The following is a 19,228-nucleotide window of genomic DNA, read 5'->3' on the forward strand; positions in this document are numbered from 1 at the left end:
AGCCATACGTTAGCTGGCGAGAAAACAAGAGCTATAGAGAGTATTTTGCTAAATATGTGTTCTATATTTCATATTTATTATATTTTTACTTAAATCATTAAATAAAGTTGTTATTATAATAATAATAAAAAAACGCATTATATTTCATTTGAGTTATTTTTAACCTTAAATAATACTAGCAGCTGATAGGGCTCTCTGTATGTTTACAGCATTAGGTGAGTTGTTTTTTTCTTGAGAAAAATTAATGTCTATATTGAGTACCTATTTATCCAAATGAGTCAATATTAAAAATCAAATCACAATAATTGAATTGAATTGAAATAATAAAAAAGCGTAGCTTACCAGAAATTGTACCATGCACCGTCAAATTTACATATAATTTTACACTAATGCTATACTAAAGCCTGAAATGGGCACTTTTTGTGACAGCAACCCTATCATTTTTGATCAAAGATGTGGCTTAACTTCAGAATTTGAACTAATATTAGTATTCTTATGATTGCTCTGAACATTTCTGACTAAGTTCAACAAACATTAAATTACTTATTCATAAACTTAAAAAAATAATTAATAAAAATGTAGGTGTGACGGGGTTGAGACTAGGGTAACAGGGTTGAAGATGGTAACGGGGTTGAAGAGAAAAATACAGCTAAACAAATACATAGTTGTTTTTTACTCAAACTCACTGTAAGATTTTCTGTAAACGCAAGTTACAAATACCCTGGGGGCTAAGCCCCCCCTGTCTTCCAATCCTAGTGACGTCCCTGGCTTACACCGTATCTAGACCGGATGCAACGCGATGAAAGACAACAGAACCCATTGATTATAATCAGTGATATTGTCTTCTACACTGAAAGTGGTGGGATTGATTCCCAACAGCAAACGGATTCCCTGATCTATTTCTGACGCAGTTCTGACGTAGTCCAAGCTCTTTGCCACGGTCGCGGTTGCGTCCGGTGTAGACACGGTGCCGCATCTAGTGTAGACAATATATTACAGATTATAATCTATGGGTTCTATTGTCTTTTGTCGCACCACTCGCGTCCTGTAGACACGGTGTCATGCTAATCATTTTCACACCAAATATACTTTAAAACAAACACCAGAGACCGCTTCACGTGCTGAGAATGCTAACCTAACAAATACATATAAATCATAAATGTTTAAGCGCCACGCTCGGCCAGAAAACTGCTGCATCTCTGTAATTGGCTAAAATGCTCAGTTCGACTTTTCTGAGAGCCTCTCCTCCCTGTCATCTCTGGTTGACCTCTGACCTACTTTCTGTATGATCTGAATTTCTGCGTTTTAAATTTTAGAATATTGAATTTGATGTTCCGAATTTCTTCTGTAGCCTACTTTTAAAAACTGGATATTTGCAGTCTAAGAATTCGGAACAAATAATCCGCTGTTTGAAAATGTCTGTACATGAAAATACATACAAAAAAAAAAAAAAAATCTGCCATAAAACATTTTAATTATGTTAAATTTTCCATTTTTTAATTCTTGTTAATTCAGAACTATGAAAAATGTTATTCAATTTTGTTAAATTACACTTGCGTTTTTCTCAGCTTTTTGCTCAAAATGTTGCTGTTTTTTGTGAAACTTATCCATATTCAAGTGTAAAAAAAAAAAAAAAAGAATGCATGAAGCTAGAATAAACCAGTTTTTGTTTAAAAGCAGAGGCTTTGTTCTTTCTTTTGATATGTTCAGTTATTCATGAAACAAAATATTCTGGGTGCTATGACATTTTTGAGAATATGATCAAAAATGCTGATGTTGGCTGGCAACTTGCTGGCGGAGAAAGACTATCATTTAATGTTATATAGACCTACTGTATATGAAATTCAAAATAGTATTAATGTAGTACAAAGCCTTGAACAAAATCCAAAATACATTTAATCTCTTTAAAATACTATTAATAAAAGGAGCGTTCAAGAAGAGTGTAACAAACTCAACAATATAACAGCAGTGGAACGAAACAAATATAAAGAAAATTCATAATTTTCAAATACAAAACATACAGCGCATTTACAACACACAGCATTTTTTAATCATTATTACAATTTTTGTAGCAAATAAACTCTTAATCTAGCCTATAAATGACCACACGACGACAGAAATATTAGACGCTGTGGGGTTATCCATAACTCCTCCTCTCACGGGGTTTCTTGTAAACACGGTATAATGCCAGTTTATTAGTACACTACTTTCGCTTTCCTTCTAGACTGAGTGCATTTCCTCACTCTCTCTCACACACACACACACACACACACACACGACACACCGTGCACGCGCTCTCAGAGAGCACTTTATAACAAACTGGACTTTATAAAGGTGAATCTGCTCCGTTGAAGAAGAATGAAGACCGTCTTCTCCTGTCTGTCTGTGGGCTCGTTGTTTTATATCGTCTGCGTCGGCGCAGGTGAGTTTCATTCATGGAGACTTTACACGAATTAAACCTCTGTAATAATATTAACGACGATGATAAAAACTCTACTAGTTCATATCATTGTTTGACACTGCTTCGTTATTGTCAAACGTGGCGTCAAACGGGTTCCGGGAAAAACCTCTGCCAGTAAATGATCGCTGAACTTCCTGATAATGTTAATGGCTGATTCAGACAGCAACATTCACACCAACAGACAATCACACACTTCTCTGGACTGAGTGTTTAAAAACTCTTAACCAGTCATATTTAAACTCATAAATATGAACTCAATTTTGTTTTATAATTAACCTAATTATGTATTCAGGCTTATAAAAACGCACTAGAGTTGCAGTGAAGATCATTGACCAAACATGTTTTTTTTTTGTGTTGTATCACGAGTTGTTGAAAAATACACGTGTCTCCTTACAAAGTAATAACATATACACTTTTTTCTTCTTTTTTCCCCTCCTAGGCACGAAAATGTAATAAAATGTATCATTGTTATTTGTATCCACTTTAGGAAAGATCGATTTGTTTAACATTTATTGGTCACTAGATAATTTCCTTCCATTTGTGTTAGGCTATTTCAGGGTTTTCATGACTTCCATACAGTATGTGAAAAAGAGGAACAAATATGAATATGATGGCAGTGTGTATTTTCCAGTGATGTATTTTAGTAAAGCTTTGTTTTAATGTGTGTATGTCTGTGTGTTTGAGTGTTAACAGAGAGCGTCCCAATCCCTGAGAATGTGACTGTGAAGTCTCTGGACATGGGATTAGTTCTGGAATGGGATCCGCCACAAAACACCACTAATCAACTATTTAACTACACCGCTGAACTGAAGTAAGTTAATTACGATACACTCATTTTACCTTTTACGGTTAAAATAATATGCGTGACATTTTACAAATATAATTAAATGGCTTCATACTATTAGAATATTCCTGGTTAAAAACATCGGTGGGCCTGCTCTTGTCTCTGAAAAAAAAGAGGAAAATCTGTATAATAAAACACAAAGAGCAAACTTGTGTATATTAATGCACTTACAATAGCCGCGTTTCCACTGTCGGGCCAGGGCCGGGCCGTGCTAGTGCGTGCCAGGGCCAGTCGCGTTTCCACTGTCACTTCCGGGGCTGGATCGGGGCTTACTCGAGGCCAACGGCCAGGATTTCTGGCCCGTTGAATACCTTGGGCCAAAGCGGGCCAGCTCGGGCTAGAGGAGTGGTTACCAACAGAGGAGGAGTTTACCAGCGCCGGATGATTCTGTCAGCATTAAAGACTTAAAAATAAAATAATTTAACTCGCGTTCATGTTTGAATGCCTTCTGTTTGTGATGCAAAAGACTATGCGCACTAACCGTTACCATAGTAAACATAGTAAACGCTTGAAGATACGCATATAAAAAAAAAACATAGTGAACGCTTGAAGAAATCAGACCAATCTTAAAGGCTATGACAGTCATGTTTTTATTTTATCTGTCATAGCCCACGTCTCGTCTCTTTAAACCGGACTATCATAAAATAAAGTAACTTTTTTTTCGGGAGCTTCCTCTGTTTCTCTGACTGAAAATATCTGTATGGGAGTCGAGAGAGTGCTAAAGCTCCTCAGGTCGTGGCATAAAGTTGTAGAAATTATCATTTTTTTCTAAATGTGATGTAAATATGATAAAGAAACAGACGCGACTGAAAAAGTAAGTGTGTCCTCTTTCTTTTGTGAAATAGACCTAACGGTAATTTATTTCTGAGTGACTAATGTGCAATTTTGACATAAATTAATTCATTATTATCAATGTATCACTTTTTATTGTAAATCTGTGGTAAAACATCGATGCTTGGGTTTTTAATATTCAAGTAAACAAACAAAAAAAATGCTAGCAAACGGCCGCTTTTATCGTGTTTGTTTTCAACGCTGTTTCCAGTGATTTCTGATTAGTTTTCTGATAAAACTTCCATTTGTTGGTGAAAGGATGGGTTAGTGTGACGTTGTTCCAGAGAGGCGTGTTACGGGCGTGTTTTAGTGAAGCGCTGTGGAGCTTCTGGCCCGACAGTGGAAACGCAGGCCCGGTGCTATTGGCCCGAGGCTATTAGCCCGTTTAAAGCCCTGGCCCGGCCCTGGCCCGACAGTGGAAACGCGGCTAATGATGTACTGGAGGGTTTAGAAGCATTAAGTAACTACATGTACTTACTATAGGGTAGAGGTGGAACGGTACACAGAAGTCACGGTTCGGTTCAGACATCACGGTTCGGTACAATGGAGGGAAAAGCAAAACAAAAATGCAGAAGGCTTGTGCATGCCTCAGGCTGTACCACCAAAGGAAAATAAATGCCTTGTATTTTTTAAATAAGTTTTATTAATAAAATAAAGGCATAGAACCAGTTTATTTGTAGTGCATTAACAACAGTTTTAGATAATTCGTTTATTCATTAAATTAATAAAAAGACAAAAAGACCTTGATATATGCTTGGTAATTGTACCTGAATGAATTTAAAATTAATTTGCTACATTTCAGATTAATATATTTGTTTTCCTTAAAATTTTAATTAACACTAACTTTATTCTCATCTTAATTATAAATAATTTATTTCTGTATAAAATAATACTATCATTAAAAACACATTTGATTTTCTTTTTTAATCAATAATTTAAAAATAAACAGATTAGTGCTCTGTTTTAGGACAAGAAATGAAAACCAATGCAATATGATGAATGTCCAAAAGATGGCACTGACAGATGGCACTTTTAAATGGGGTTGGATAAATATTTTTTGCTTTTAAACTGTGCGTGTGTGTGTGTGTGTGTGTGTGTGTGAGAGAGAGATTTTGGTTGGATGACAGTTGTAGGTTACAGTTTGACTAGAGTTTACAGTTTGACAAAAGCACAATGTTGTATTTTATTGCGAGTGTACACCAATATAAGTAAACACTTTGCAGTTTGAATGATGTCCTGTATGAACAAAATGACGGAGTATGTTTTTATGTTTCCACTGTTCGATCGCGCACATGCACGCACGCACACACACACACGCACACACACACACGCACACGCACACAACATATTCCAGCATTGCAATCTTGACATCACAGCCTGTTCATTATAGCCACGGAGCTTCAGAGCTAAGGCGGACCTACAGATTAGGTGTCCCTAAAGAACCCGCGTATCTAACAGTAGTTCCGCATTACATTAATTAATTTGCACGCGAGTTTTATTTATTTTTATACCGTGTATTCTCCGTGTATATTCATGCACCGAACCGTGACACCCGTACCGTTTCGGTTCAATACGAATACATGTACCGTTCCACCCCTACTATGGGGTTAGGGTACGATTAGGATTTGGTTGAAGGCTATTTGCATGTAATTATGCATAATTTACTGTTATTACTATGGTAAATACATGTAACATATGTAACAAAGACACTGTAAAATAAAGTGTTACCAGTAGAAATCTGCTTTTCTGGGTTGATGAAAGTCTGGTTATGCATTTCTGTAATATTATTGTTTCATTTTCTCCCTGTATGTGTAGAACGTGGAGAGATATTGAGCCAGTATGTGTCCGCAGCTCATCACTAAGCTGTGATTTCACTAATAATTTTAGCACTTTTGGACTTTACAAACTTCGCGTTCGGACAGAACTACATGGAGAGACGTCTGATTGGGTGGAGACTGGAGAGTTTGCAGTGGATAAAATAAGTGAGTCATTTCATTTCTTGTTTTGACTCTGTTGGCAGTAGGCATATTTGTAAGTCATCCCACTGAAGCTTGTCTGGTCCACTCTAGAACACAAGTAGACGTTTCTAGAGGACCTTGAGCTACATTGAACATCAATGACTTCTATCCCTCTAGTGTCACACGTACAGTGCATTCAAAGAAGTATCCAGAAGCCTTCGGTTTTTCACATTTTATTGTTGCAGCCTTATGCCAAAATGGTAAAAAAAAAAAAAAAATTCTCATATCAGTCTAATGACAGAGTCAAAACAAAATTTGCAAAATTTGCGAAGATCGCTAATCCTTACGTCAAAAGAAAATGCCTGCAGAGCTCAGAGACAGGATTGTGTCGACAAAATATTTCTGCTGTATTGAAGGTTCCTGAGAGCACAGTGGCCTTCATAAGTAGAATAAGCTGGGAACGATTCAAACTCTTCCTATCTAGAGAAACTGAGCAATTGTGGGAGAAGGTCTTTGTTAAGGGAAGCGACTAAAAATCTGTTGAGCTCCAGAGATCATGTGTAGAGTTGGGAGAAACTAACTTGCAGAAGGACAAACGTCCCTGCATCACTCCACCGATCTGGGATTTATGCTCACAGACGAGTGGCTTAGGAACGACTCTGTGAATGTCCTCGAGTGGCCAAGCCAGATCCCGGACTTGAACCCAGTCGAACATTTCTGGATAAACCTGAAAACGGATCTCCAACTTCAGTCCCCATCCAACCTGACAGAGCTTGAGAGGATCTGAGGAGAAGAGTGGAAGAAAATCCACAGATATTACAGCATTATACCCAAAAATGAGCCTGTACAAATTAACTACTTTATTAAAAATCATTGGATTACATACAAAAAAAAAACGACAAGATGTTTCGGTGTTCTTCCAAACACCATCCTCAGTTGTAAAAACACAGGAGGTGACTCCCGTTTCTTTTTATGTAGTTCTTTTAATACAGAGTTTGTTTGAATATTTTACTACCTGGATGATTTAGATATGAATTTACTGGAGACTGTTATTGCTACCAGTGGTGCTTTAGCTAAATATTAAGGGTCTGAATACTTGTGTAAATGTGACATTTCACTTTTTCAATGTTGCTGTTTTTTTTTGTTTTGTTTTTTGCTAAATCATCACACATCTGTCATTTGCTTTGTCATTATGGGTTACTGAATGAGGTATGAAAAAAATATATAGCATTTTAGCATAAGACTGCAACAAAAAGCTGACTTTTTCTGAATGCACTGTATATCAAACAGTGCATTAGATTAATAATCATAAAAAATATTTTCTGTCTCACTTTAACTGTTTTATTTAATATATTTAATTGTTATACGTGTATAATAAAGCATTGCCCTGTCTGTGCAGCTGAGATCAGCGCTCCTCATGTCGAACTGAGCAGCAGAAAAGGACAAACCGAAGTTGACATCACTGATCCTCCAATGAGAAGAAGTAACTTGAGGCATGTCTTTACACAGGTTTCATACCTCATCCGTTTTTGGAAAAAAGGAGAGGCTAAAAAGGTAATGAATGCAATGGTTTCTAAAGTTTTTGTGCTGGTCACCCTACATACTGTACAACAGATCAAACTCATTTCTGTGCATGTGAAGGATGCTGTTTTACATGATATTGGGACACAAGTGAAGTACAAATTCAATACCAAATACAGTACCTCCAAATTTGAACACACATTTCCCCCTTCAATAGCAAACTAAAAAGGATAAGATATCTACTCTGAACATACACGCAACATTTTTGTTTTTACCCCCATTTTTCATGAGCTGAACTCAAAGATCTAAGACTTTTTCTATGTACACAAAAGGCCTTTTTCTCTCAAATATTGTTTACAAATCTGTCTAAATCTGTGTTAGTGAGCACTTCTCCTTTGCCGAGGTAATCCATCCACCTCACAGGTGTGGCATATCAAGATGCTGATTAGACAGCACGATTATTGCACAGGTGTGCCTTAGGCTGGCCACAATAAAAGGCCACTCTTCGCAAGTTTTGAGGGAGTGTACAATTGGCATGCTGACTGCAGGAATGTCCACCAGAGCTGTTGCCTGTGAATTGAATGTACATTTCTCTACCATAAGCCGTCTCCAAAGGCCTCACAACCACAGACCACGTGTAACCACACCAGCCCAGCCTGTAACATGATGCACGGCCCCATGTTGCAAGGATCTGTACACAATTCCTGGAAGCTGAAAACATCCCAGTTCTTGCATGGCCAGCATACTCACCGGACATGTCACCCATTGAGCATGTTTGGGATGCTCTGGATCGGTGTATACGACAGCGTGTTATAGGTCCTGCCAATATCCAGCAATACAGTATCCCCCCCCCCCCCCCCCCCCCGCACATTTTAGAGTGGCCTTTTATTGTGGCCAGCCTAAGGCACACCTGTAATCATGCTGTCTAATCAGCATCTTGATATGCCACACCTGTGAGGTGGATGGATTATCTCGACAAAGGAGAAGTGCTCACTAACACAGATTTAGACAGATTTGTGAACAATATTTGAGAGAAATATTTATAATTTTGTTCAGTATATTACAGTTACATAAGTCAGGCCATTTCATGCTCAATGTGTCTTTGTTGTTTATTCTAAACAGGAAGAACTAATAAGAGAGCAGAACAGAGTTATGTTACCAAATGTGGAGCCCTTGGTGAACTACTGCGTTGAAGTGGCAGTTTTGTATTCGTACAATAAAAAAACAAGCCAGTTCAGCAACATGACCTGTCTAACCAACTCACCCAGCAGTAAGCTTTCACCCATATACCTGTTTGTGTTCTTCAGTTGTGCTTTACACATTTACTGATTGTGTTATTGTGATGTTCTCTCAAAGACTACATTTACATGCACCCCCATAATGAGATTTAGGCAATATTGCAAACTTTACCTCATGTTAACACAATACTTAGATCAAATAGACGCAATTAAGATCAGAATCATAGTTACCATAATCATAGTACAATATGTGGCGTTTATGCAAATTTTAATCAATAAACAGGCATGTAAACACTTCAATGGCATCTGTTCCACTCTGATCGAAGTGTGCTTGTGACAAACACAAATGACGTTTTCATGTGCAGATTCATAAACCGCTGTAAAGAAGGCATTGCATTTTGGGGGTGCTGAAGAAACTGAGTTGATGTTGACAAGGTTGCATGACATGAATATAATGTAGTATATTGATGGTCAAAAACGTCGGTGTAAGGGGATTTACAGTCAGACCCAGAACCAGATATGATTAATGAAGACCCAGGGTCAAGAATTTTTTTTGACTGAGATATGGTGCCTTAACCTATAGACTTCAATGACCCCTGTGACCATAGCTGTCAGGGTACCCTTGAAAAACAGATGAATGTGTTGACACATGTTGAAGACATTTCTCAAACTCAAAACATCTTTCCATATTTCATTTCTTGAAGCCGGGCTAAATGAGCAAGCACTGTCACTGCATTCATATCAAATACAGACATAAGAGAATACATGAAAAGAACATTTCAGTAATCACACTGGTAACTTCTACTATAACAAAGTAAAATCTCAAAAGCTTAGAGAAGTCATTCAACTCATGTGATGTTTAGAAGGAAAAGTATTGATTAAAACCTTGATTCATAATCACTCATTAGATATACATTGAAGCAGCAGTTTATTCCAAAACCCACACCCTTCATCAGAATGAAGACATTTAGACGCATAAGCAAAAAAATTAAATACGTCCATATAAATCTGTTTTGCTTTTGCTGTAAGTAGATTAAAACAGTGGCCAGTAACACCAACTGTATGTGAGGGCATCATTTGTGCATGTAAATAATGGTGGTAAAAATAACCATGATTCTTAGCGAATAGTGAAAATTGCGTGTAAACAGGAGTGAAGAGGTTTGCTCCCATCCTGAAAACATCTTACTGTGTTTAACTCACATTAATAATCGCATTATTGGTGCAAACATGGTCAATCTCCACATCCCGTAACATGATTTCTGTTTCTGCTCAGGTGAGGTCGAGCCCTGGTTCATAGCAGTCGTGCTCCTGGTCAGTTTTCTGGTGGTGTTAGTCAGTATTGTCCTGATCTTTCTGGCTATGTGGTACGGTTATAAAGTATGCAGAATGTTTTTCCCTGATCCAAATCTGCCAGAGAACCTCAAACAGGTAATGCACAGGTAAGAAGAGGTAATGGATTGTGAACTGTTTTGTGTTACTGACATTCTCTCTGTCTGTTTTCTCCATAGTTTTTGTCACAACAGTCCCAGCCGCCCATACTTTCAGCCATGCAGGAGAGCACTCAGCTGAAGGAGCACTTTCATGAGCTGAGGATATTTCAGACGGAGCCGGACAGCTCTCAGGACAAACAGCAGATTGAAGGATCCGGGATTCAGACAGAGAAGGATGAGAGTTGTACCGGAGCAGACGTTACACAGAGAAGCGAGGAGAAATCTGAATCGGCCAGCACCACATCAGAAGAGCAGCATTTACTTGCTGCATAGAGACTGTTTTGATACCAAACCATATGTATTTAAAGTCCCCCTGTGGTGTAAATCCAGCTTTTAATGTTGTTTATATGTGTTTGTTGAGTTTTTAATATGCTTTAAGACAAACCATGTGTAAATTCATAAGTCGACACCATTGCTGAGTATTTCCTCCTTAAAACTGCAGTGAACCAAAGACAGTCTCCAAAGACTGAGTGCAAGAAGAGAAAGAGAGAAAGATCTCAAACTGTTGGACGATCACATCACCTGCAATGAGAGAATTAAATAATTACTAATGTGCTAAATTTCGTAATGTGCCAATATTAGAGGACACACAGTGACCTATCGGCTTCTACTCTCTTTATACTATATTTTTTGTAACCAGCTGAGTTAGACTTGTCCTGCAGGACTGTTTCTGCACTGTAGTCTTCATCTTTGTGAGGCACCACTCTGGATCCCTGTGCATGCTTGTGAGGTCATGCTATGCCCCTGACCACTGGACACTTCAAGGGACTTTTCTCCTGTAGTTTCTCCACCATGATAACCAGGCCTACACTCTCTCCTGAAGACGAGCACAGAAAGCTCCCCTACCCTGCCTCGGTCTGAAGTGCCTGACAAGTAGAACAGAAAATGTAAACATACACTGTAAATGGTATAGAAAGGAAGATTTATAGTTTTTTTTAACAAAGGTCATCTCCCTCTCATTGAACTTCATAAATAAAATAAGAAATATATAATAAATAAATATATTTTAAAAACTACATAGAATAACTGTGAATCATTGCTAGCAGAACAATAGAATGTTAAAACGGTTAATTTATTAACATTTACACTACCTGGTTAGATTGGTGTACAGTGTAAAAACCCATACATGCAATGCTACAAAGAGAATATCAAACTCACCCTAGCAGTTTATATATGGTAGCTTGTGTCACTTTTGATTTATGACTCTGTGGTTTATGACCACCAGGTGTTCGTTGTGACCTATTGACCTTCCGTTTCCGGAGTCTTTGTGTTTGTGTGTTTATGACCCCTATCTTTTGTGTGATAAGGAAGTGAATGTTTCTTCAGGATGTCTTTTTATGATTGCTGGTTAGCAACACCAGGTCATTGAATTTATGATCAGAAGAGACGAAGGGTTGGAGGCTTGGTTTTCAGATTGAGCAGCAACGGCCATAATGTCTGTGTGAGAATGAAACGGCACAAATGAGTTTAAAGAAATAAGCATTGCTGATAAATAAAACATAAAATAGTCAATAATAGTTAGCTAATATTATATGAAATGAGATTAATTTTATTAAGCATAAGTATTTTAAAGTTGGCTTTACTCTTTTAATCGTGAGTCGAAGTGTACTTACCATCGATGAAATGAGACTGTCTTTTTTCTCTCTGTCTGGTTAAAGTCCACAGCTCTTTGAATTGTTTAAATAAAACATATAAAATAGTGAATAATAGTTCATATTATATGAAATAAGATTAAAGGGGTGATATAATGCCCTTTTCACAAGATGCGTGTATGTGTAAGTTTTAGCTCAAAATACCCCACAGATATTTTTATATAGCATGTTAAAATTGTCACTTTTTGAGGGTGAGCTAAAACACAGGTTTTGTGTCTGTTCCTTTAAATGCAAATGAGCTGCTGCTCACGGCACAGGGGGCGGAGCTTCAACAGCTCGTGTCCTTTTACCTCACACACACATGCACTGAAAATTTCAAAAACGTTTAGCCTTTTATGTTCAAACCGAAGTCAGAAAGATGGAGATACTCGAGAAGAAGTGACAACATGTAGAAGCAACAGAACATTTCTGAATGGTTAGTTGATGAATTTATGTAGCTTATGTGTAGTTATCTTCTAGTCATTGATTAGCAAATTATGTCGTGATAATCTATAAATCGTGTTCAGGGGGCGGGGTTTATGTAAATTCTAGGGTTGGTGATGTCACTAACCTGGGAGGAATGTCGTGTAGTCCCGACCAGCCGTTTGTTGTAGTCCTTAAAAAGCAATTTCTTTAAAAGCAAATATCTCCCTTTGCTTTGAACTTTGAGCGTTGTAACTTTGCATCCAAAGTAAATCATCAACACTATCATCCCTTACATGTGTTTTTATTTAACTAAATACATCATAATCAGCTAAAACACATGCGCAGGATACTTTACTTCCTGAACAAGTGCGCACCCGAGTCCGAGTTGCTTTCACATTCATGTGCACATTCAGTGCAACCAAACTCAGACCACCTCCTCGCTCCCGGGTCCACATGACAGCGTTCACATTAGCGATTTTTCTTGTGATCCGTGCCGTTCCGAACTTACCGTTCCCTATTTGTTTACGCCAGTAACTGCTAGCTAGGCTAATTCGCAGGCTAAGTGACTGAGGGTGCTTTCACACTGGCAGTTTACTTCGGTAACTAACTAACGTTAGCCTGAACAGAAATCGTGTCAGGTGGAGTGTCAAACAAGTAGCCTACTGTAAGGTTGAGGATGGCCTTATGCAATATTTACACTGCTCTATTCCAGTAGATAAATGTATGTCTTGGCAATGAAATACACTTTATTTTCTTTCAATTAATATAGGCTGTTTATCAGTCAGGTGCCTGTGCACTGTCAGAGTCTTCTGGGTTAAAGTGGAATTACAGGTTGTTGTTGCACTGTCTTCAAGTAGATTTGGAAAAAACTGTGAAAAGACTGACATTAAAGGGATAGTTCACCCAAAAATGAAAATTCTGTCAGTAATTACTCACCCTCATGTTGTTCCAACCCCGTAAGACCTTCGTTCATCTTCGGAACACAAATTAAGATATTTTTGATTAAATCTGAGAGCTGATCACTCCTCCATAGGCTTCTAAGGGACTGAAACTTGCTGGCCCAGAAAATGTATTAAAGACATTGTTAATATAGTCCAAGTGACTCCAGTGGCTCGATCTTAATTTTATAAAGCGACGAGAATACTTTTTGTGCGCAAAAACAAACAAAAATAACGACTTTATTCCACTTTTCATTTCCTTCTCTCTGGGCCTCTGGTCTTTTCACGTAGTGTTTAAGCGTAGCGCTTCTGTGTTGCCACGTCACCACGTAGGCTCACTATTGGCCGACGCTGGTCATGTGTGATACGTGGTGACGTACAACACAGACGCGCTACGCTTAAACACTACGTGAAAAGACCAGAGGCCCAGAGAGAAGGAAATGAAAAGTGGAATAAAGTCGTTATTTTTGTTTGTTTTTGCGCACAAAAAGTATTCTCGTCGCTTTATAAACTTAAGATCGAGCCACTGGAGTCACTTGGACTATATTAACGATGTCTTTAATACATTTTCTGGGCCAGCAAGTTTCAGTCCCTTAGAAGCCTATGGAGGAGTTAGACAACTCTCAGATTTAATCAAAAATATCTTCATTTGTGTTCCGAAGATGAACGAAGGTCTTACGGGGTTGGAACAACATGAGGGTGAGTAATTACTGACAGAATTTTCATTTTTGGGTGAACTATCCCTTTAAGGGTAGCATAAACTTAAAGCAAAATCTAAGAGGGTGCAGCAACTGTTTTTCTGGATGTTGTCTGATTTGACACAGAATGACCCAGCTGCATGTCATTTGGCTCAAATCCTCCCACTCAATGCTACTAGACAGTGATACATTTTGAAAAATAAAACCTGTGTTTTGCTTAAATATCTATTACGAAACACAATTTTGGCTGTTTATAGCATTATCTCTTTTAATGTGATAAAAACACTAAATAATAATTTTGACTATGTATAGGTATGTAATTTACGGTGGTGTGGTGCTGGAAAAAGCTTTAAAGTGGACCTTGAAAGTGCTTGAAAAGTGCTTGAATTTGACCTTGTAAAAGGTGTACAAACCCTGTGTCTGCTGAGTGGCCTTTCTTTTTTAACTTCATCTTGTTCTGACACAACCTGCATCTTATTCTATTTTTCAACATCTTTTTTATGTAACTTTAATTTGACTGTCCTCCTCTTGGTTGTCTTTCCCTCCGTTATTGACAATATTTTATTTCCTAAATGCATGTTTTTATGTTTGATTTTCTCTAAATTTAAAGTTACCAATGCAACTTCCACTTGCATCTTTGGGGTTGTGGAGTTGGGCGCTAATTTAAAAAAAAAAAAGAAGAAGAAAAAAAGATTTGAGCACTAATTTTGAGGATACGCCCAAACGTGGTCCGAGTGTGCACGCCACGCATGTGTTAAACTGATCGGCAGCCTGAATGGATAGGACACTGACACGGTCCTTGAGTCCAGGGATTACAGAACACTTCCGGTTCGTGGTAGGCTACACGCATGCTACCTGCACGCAGGTCTTTGTTGGAGGAAAAAAATAAAAAATAAAAAAAAATAAACAAGAAAACTGGAAAGTTTGTCCGAATAAGAAAAATACTTCCGAGCAGACTATTGATTTAACTTGTTGTTCGTATGCGCCCGGTGCGGTCTGCTTATGTCAAAAGAAAGCGGCAGAGCGCTGAGAAGCGGAGCTAAGAACACAGACTCAATTGCCACAGATATGGAAACCAAAGAACTTACGCATGAACTTAGAAAACTCGCTGATAAAATGGATGAGATGAGCGGCAATATTACAAAGGAGTTGAACAGCAAAGTTGGACGCCTTGAATCCACTATTCAGAAAAGTCAAAGCCAAGTTCTATCTGAACTAGCGAAACAAAGTAAGGAGATACGTGCGCATATGGATCTGGAAATCGGGCGATTGGAGGCGCGGATTGACACTTTAGAAATAAAGATAAACGTGGATACCAAGGCATCTAAGGCACGGTTTGATCCAGACGTGTCGATCGTCATTTTGGGTTTACCAGAAGAAGAAGAAGAGGAGGATATCCAGATGAAGGTGCAGCAGCTCGTCATCAAGGGTCTCGGCAGTGAGGCTGTGCCGATTGCGGTAGAGAGGATGCGGGCCTACGGCAGAGCACCGGGAGTGGTGAAAGCGGAGTTCAGATCTGTTCATGAGAAGGTTGCTATTCTACGGAGAAAGCAGCAACTACGAGAGCAACAGGAGTTCAGCAGAGTGTATATACGCTCGGCGAAGTCTCATACTGAGAGACTGATCGAAACAAACTTTAAGACGCTTCTCAAGGAAATCCCGGGGGAATCAGAGTTCTATGTCGCTGTAAATGGACGATTACGGAGGAAAGAACAGCCGCGAGTAGACAGACATGGGAAACAACGCCACACGGATACCCCGTGAAATGCTGCTCATTCCTCTTCAGATTCTTTAACTCTGGCACATTAACGGTTGGACTGACCTGAACAGAGGTTTGCGATCCACAATTCTAACAGCACTTGCACCTGATTTGATTGCTCTAAATGAAACGCATTTAATGGGAGATTTAGTAATACATTTAGAGGGTTATGTATGGTTTGGGCAGAAAAGGATGACACATATTAAAGCACCAAGAGGCTCGGGTGGAGTAGGCATATTTGTTAAATCATGTCTTTTTAGAGAATATGAAATAGAAATAGTTGACAAAACAGTTGATGGGATTATACGGATCTGTTTTACGCTCAGATATTCAGATTATGGTTTTGCTGTGTACTCATGTTATTTACCCCCCGAGACATCTTTTTGGGGCAGGGATGCATCCACTTTTTTTGCTCATTTATCAAGTCAGATGTATTTATTTTCAAATTTGGATGCAATTTATGTTGTTGGTGACTTCAGTAGTCGAATTGGTGACAAGTTGGACTATGTGAAAGAGGTGGACAATATCCCTATGCGTATTGCAATTGATGACTATGTGAATCGTCATGGCGAGGCGTTTTTGGAATTTCTAGTAGATGCTAAAATGTGTGTTTTAAATGGCCGGGTAAGCCCCCTTAGTGACAACTTTACTTCTATTTCAACCAAAGGGAAGGCGGTTGTAGACTATATAGTTATACCAAGGGTTACTGTCACGCCGGCTGCTGAACCTGGTGAGACGGAGGAGGAGCCGGGTCCGGAATCTCCCCACAGTACCCGGAACCTCCAAGCCTCGCAAATCCCCCCACCAAGCAGGAAATCGGAACACCGCAGGGTGAAGTGGCCTGCCGCAAACAATAAGGAGTGGCTTAAGCTGGACGAGGATGTAGACAAGTGCCTGGAATCCATCTCAAAGGGCAGTGTCGATCAGAAGCTCCAGACCATGTGTACCATCATAATGAACATGGGAGCAGAGCGGTTTGGTGTCGAGGAAAGAAGAGGAGATAGTAATCCAGCGAAGCTCAACCGGCGAGAAGCTAAGATCAGTCAGCTGAGACAGGAACTAAAATCCCTGAGACGTCAGTTCAAGATGGCCAAGGAAGAAGAAAGGACTGCCTTGTCAGAACTCACAAACATCATAAGGAAGAGACTCATCTCACTGAGGAGAGCGGAACGGCACCGAAGGAAGGGCAAGGAAAGGGCTCGGAAACGCAGTGCTTTCATTGGCAATCCCTTCAGCTTTACTAAGAAACTACTGGGCCAGAAGCGAAGTGGCCACCTCGCTTGCCCGGTAGAGGAGATCGACAACTATCTCCACGCCACTTTTAGTGACACCTTGAGGGACCACGACCTCGGACCTTGCAGGGATTTGGTGGCGCCACCTGAACCAGAGACCCAATTCAACAGCGCTGAACCCACGCTGAAAGAGGTGGAAGAAGCCGTTAGAGCGGCAAGATCCAGCTCCGCTCCCGGTCCCAGCGGGGTCCCCTATAAGGTCTACAAGCAGTGCCCGCAGCTCCTCAGACGTCTCTGGAAGATCCTGAAGGTGATCTGGCGGAGAGGGAAAGTCGCTGCGCAATGGAGGTATGCTGAGGGAGTCTGGATACCGAAGGAGGAGGGCTCTTGCAACATTGATCAGTTTCGCATCATCTCGCTGCTCAGTGTTGAAAGCAAAATCTTTTTCAAAATCGTGTCCCAACGTCTGACAGACTTCCTCCTGAAGAACATCTACATTGACACCTCAGTCCAGAAGGGAGGAGTCCCAGGAGTACCTGGATGTCTGGAGCACACAGGGGTGGTGACACAGCTGATCCGGGAGGCTAAGGAGAGCAAAGGAGATCTGGCAACTCTCTGGCTTGACCTGGCCAATGCCTACGGGTCTATTCCACACAAGCTCGTTGAGACCGCACTGGTAAGACACCATGTTCCTGTTAAGATCCGCAACCTCATCATGGACTATTACAACAACTTCTGCGCGCGTGTCTCTTCAGGCCAAGTAACATCCTCCTGGCATCAACTTGAAAAGGGGATAATCACCGGCTGCACAATCTCTGTATCTCTCTTCTCACTGGCCATGAACATGATTGTCAAGTCGGCCGAGGTGGAATGCAGAGGGCCCAAGTCAAGATCTGGGACCCGTCAGCCCCCCATAAGAGCCTTCATGGACGACTTAACAGTGATGACAACATCTGTTCCAGGGTGCAGGTGGCTCCTCCAGGGGCTTGAACGGCTCATCTCCTGGGCAAGGATGAGCTTCAAGCCTGCTAAGTCCAGGTCTCTGGTCCTAAAGAAGGGTAAAGTGTCCGACCGTTTCCGCTTTGCCCTGGGAAAGACCATGATTCCATCGGTGACTGAAAAACCGGTCAAGAGCCTGGGGAAGATCTTTGATAGCTCCCTGAAGGACTCAGCTGCCATAAAACAAACCAAGTGCGACCTGACTACCTGGCTCACAGCGATTGACAGATCTGGCCTCCCCGGAAAATTCAAAGCCTGGATCTACCAGCACGGAGTCTTGCCAAGAATACTCTGGCCCCTGTTAGTCTACGAGGTACCAACATCAACAGTCGAGGATCTAGAGAAGTCTATCAGCCAGTTCCTCAGAAAATGGCTGGGGTTCCCTCGGTCCTTGAGCAGCATTGCCCTGTACGGCCATTCCACCAAGCTGCATCTTCCTTTGAGCGGACTATCAGAGGAGTTCAAAGTCACCCGCTCCAGAGAGGTATTGATGTACAGGGACTCCAGAGACACAAAAGTCGCAGCAGCAGGAATCCTCGTGAAGACCGGGAGGAAGTGGCAGGCGCAAGAAGCCGTCACTAAAGCTGAGGCGCGACTAAGGCATAAAACGCTGGTGGGCTCTGTGACAACGGGACGAGCAGGTCTTGGTTGTTTTCCCAAGCCACGTTACAATCTGGCTCGTGGAAAAGAGAGGCGCAGACTGATTCAGGACGAGATACGAGCAGAGGTGGAGGAAGAACGCTACACCAAAATGGCCGGCATGTCCAAACAAGGAGCGTGGACCAGGTGGGAACATGCAGATCCACGCAGAATAACCTGGGCAGAGCTCTGGAAAGCAGAGCCATTTCGGATCAAGTTTCTTGTCCAATCTGTCTATGACGTCCTCCCAAGCCCAGCTAACCTGCACACCTGGGGCCTGGCAGACACTCCTGAGTGCAAGCTGTGCCAGAAGAGGGGCACATTGGAGCACATTTTGAGCAGCTGCTCAAAAGCACTAGGGGAGGGGCGGTACCGCTGGCGCCACGACCAGGTGCTAAAGGCTTTGGCGGACTCCATCTGCACAGCGATCCAGCTCAGCAAGACCCAGGCAGCCCCCAAACAGACAATCACCTTCATTAGAGCTGGGCAGAAGGAACAACACCACCGGCCTAGCTCTACGGGGGGGCTCCTCTCCACTGCTCGTGATTGGCAGCTTCAAGTCG

General features: G+C 40.6%; 1 protein-coding gene across 3 annotated transcripts in view; it reads left to right on the top strand.

The window, feature by feature from the left end:
• Positions 1–2,163: 2,163 nt before the first annotated feature.
• Positions 2,164–19,228, top strand: part of crfb4 (cytokine receptor family member b4) — a 98,585-nt gene continuing 81,520 nt past the window's right edge. Inside the window, exons 1-7 of one of the 3 annotated variants that reach the window (XM_079882221.1) lie at positions 2,164–2,422; positions 3,146–3,272; positions 5,952–6,118; positions 7,494–7,648; positions 8,738–8,885; positions 10,127–10,281; positions 10,362–10,987. In XM_079882221.1, coding sequence (XP_079738347.1) covers positions 2,359–2,422; positions 3,146–3,272; positions 5,952–6,118; positions 7,494–7,648; positions 8,738–8,885; positions 10,127–10,281; positions 10,362–10,616 — 1,071 coding nt within the window. In that variant the 5' untranslated portion in view covers positions 2,164–2,358 and the 3' untranslated portion in view covers positions 10,617–10,987. The remainder of the gene's footprint in view (positions 2,423–3,145; positions 3,273–5,951; positions 6,119–7,493; positions 7,649–8,737; positions 8,886–10,126; positions 10,282–10,361; positions 10,988–19,228) is intronic. The other 2 variants (XM_079882222.1, XM_079882223.1) reach the window with 2 other exon arrangements.

The sequence above is a fragment of the Squalius cephalus genome (assembly GCF_949319135.1).
Source record: "Squalius cephalus genome assembly, chromosome: 9".
NCBI classification, from domain to species: domain Eukaryota; kingdom Metazoa; phylum Chordata; class Actinopteri; order Cypriniformes; family Leuciscidae; genus Squalius; species Squalius cephalus.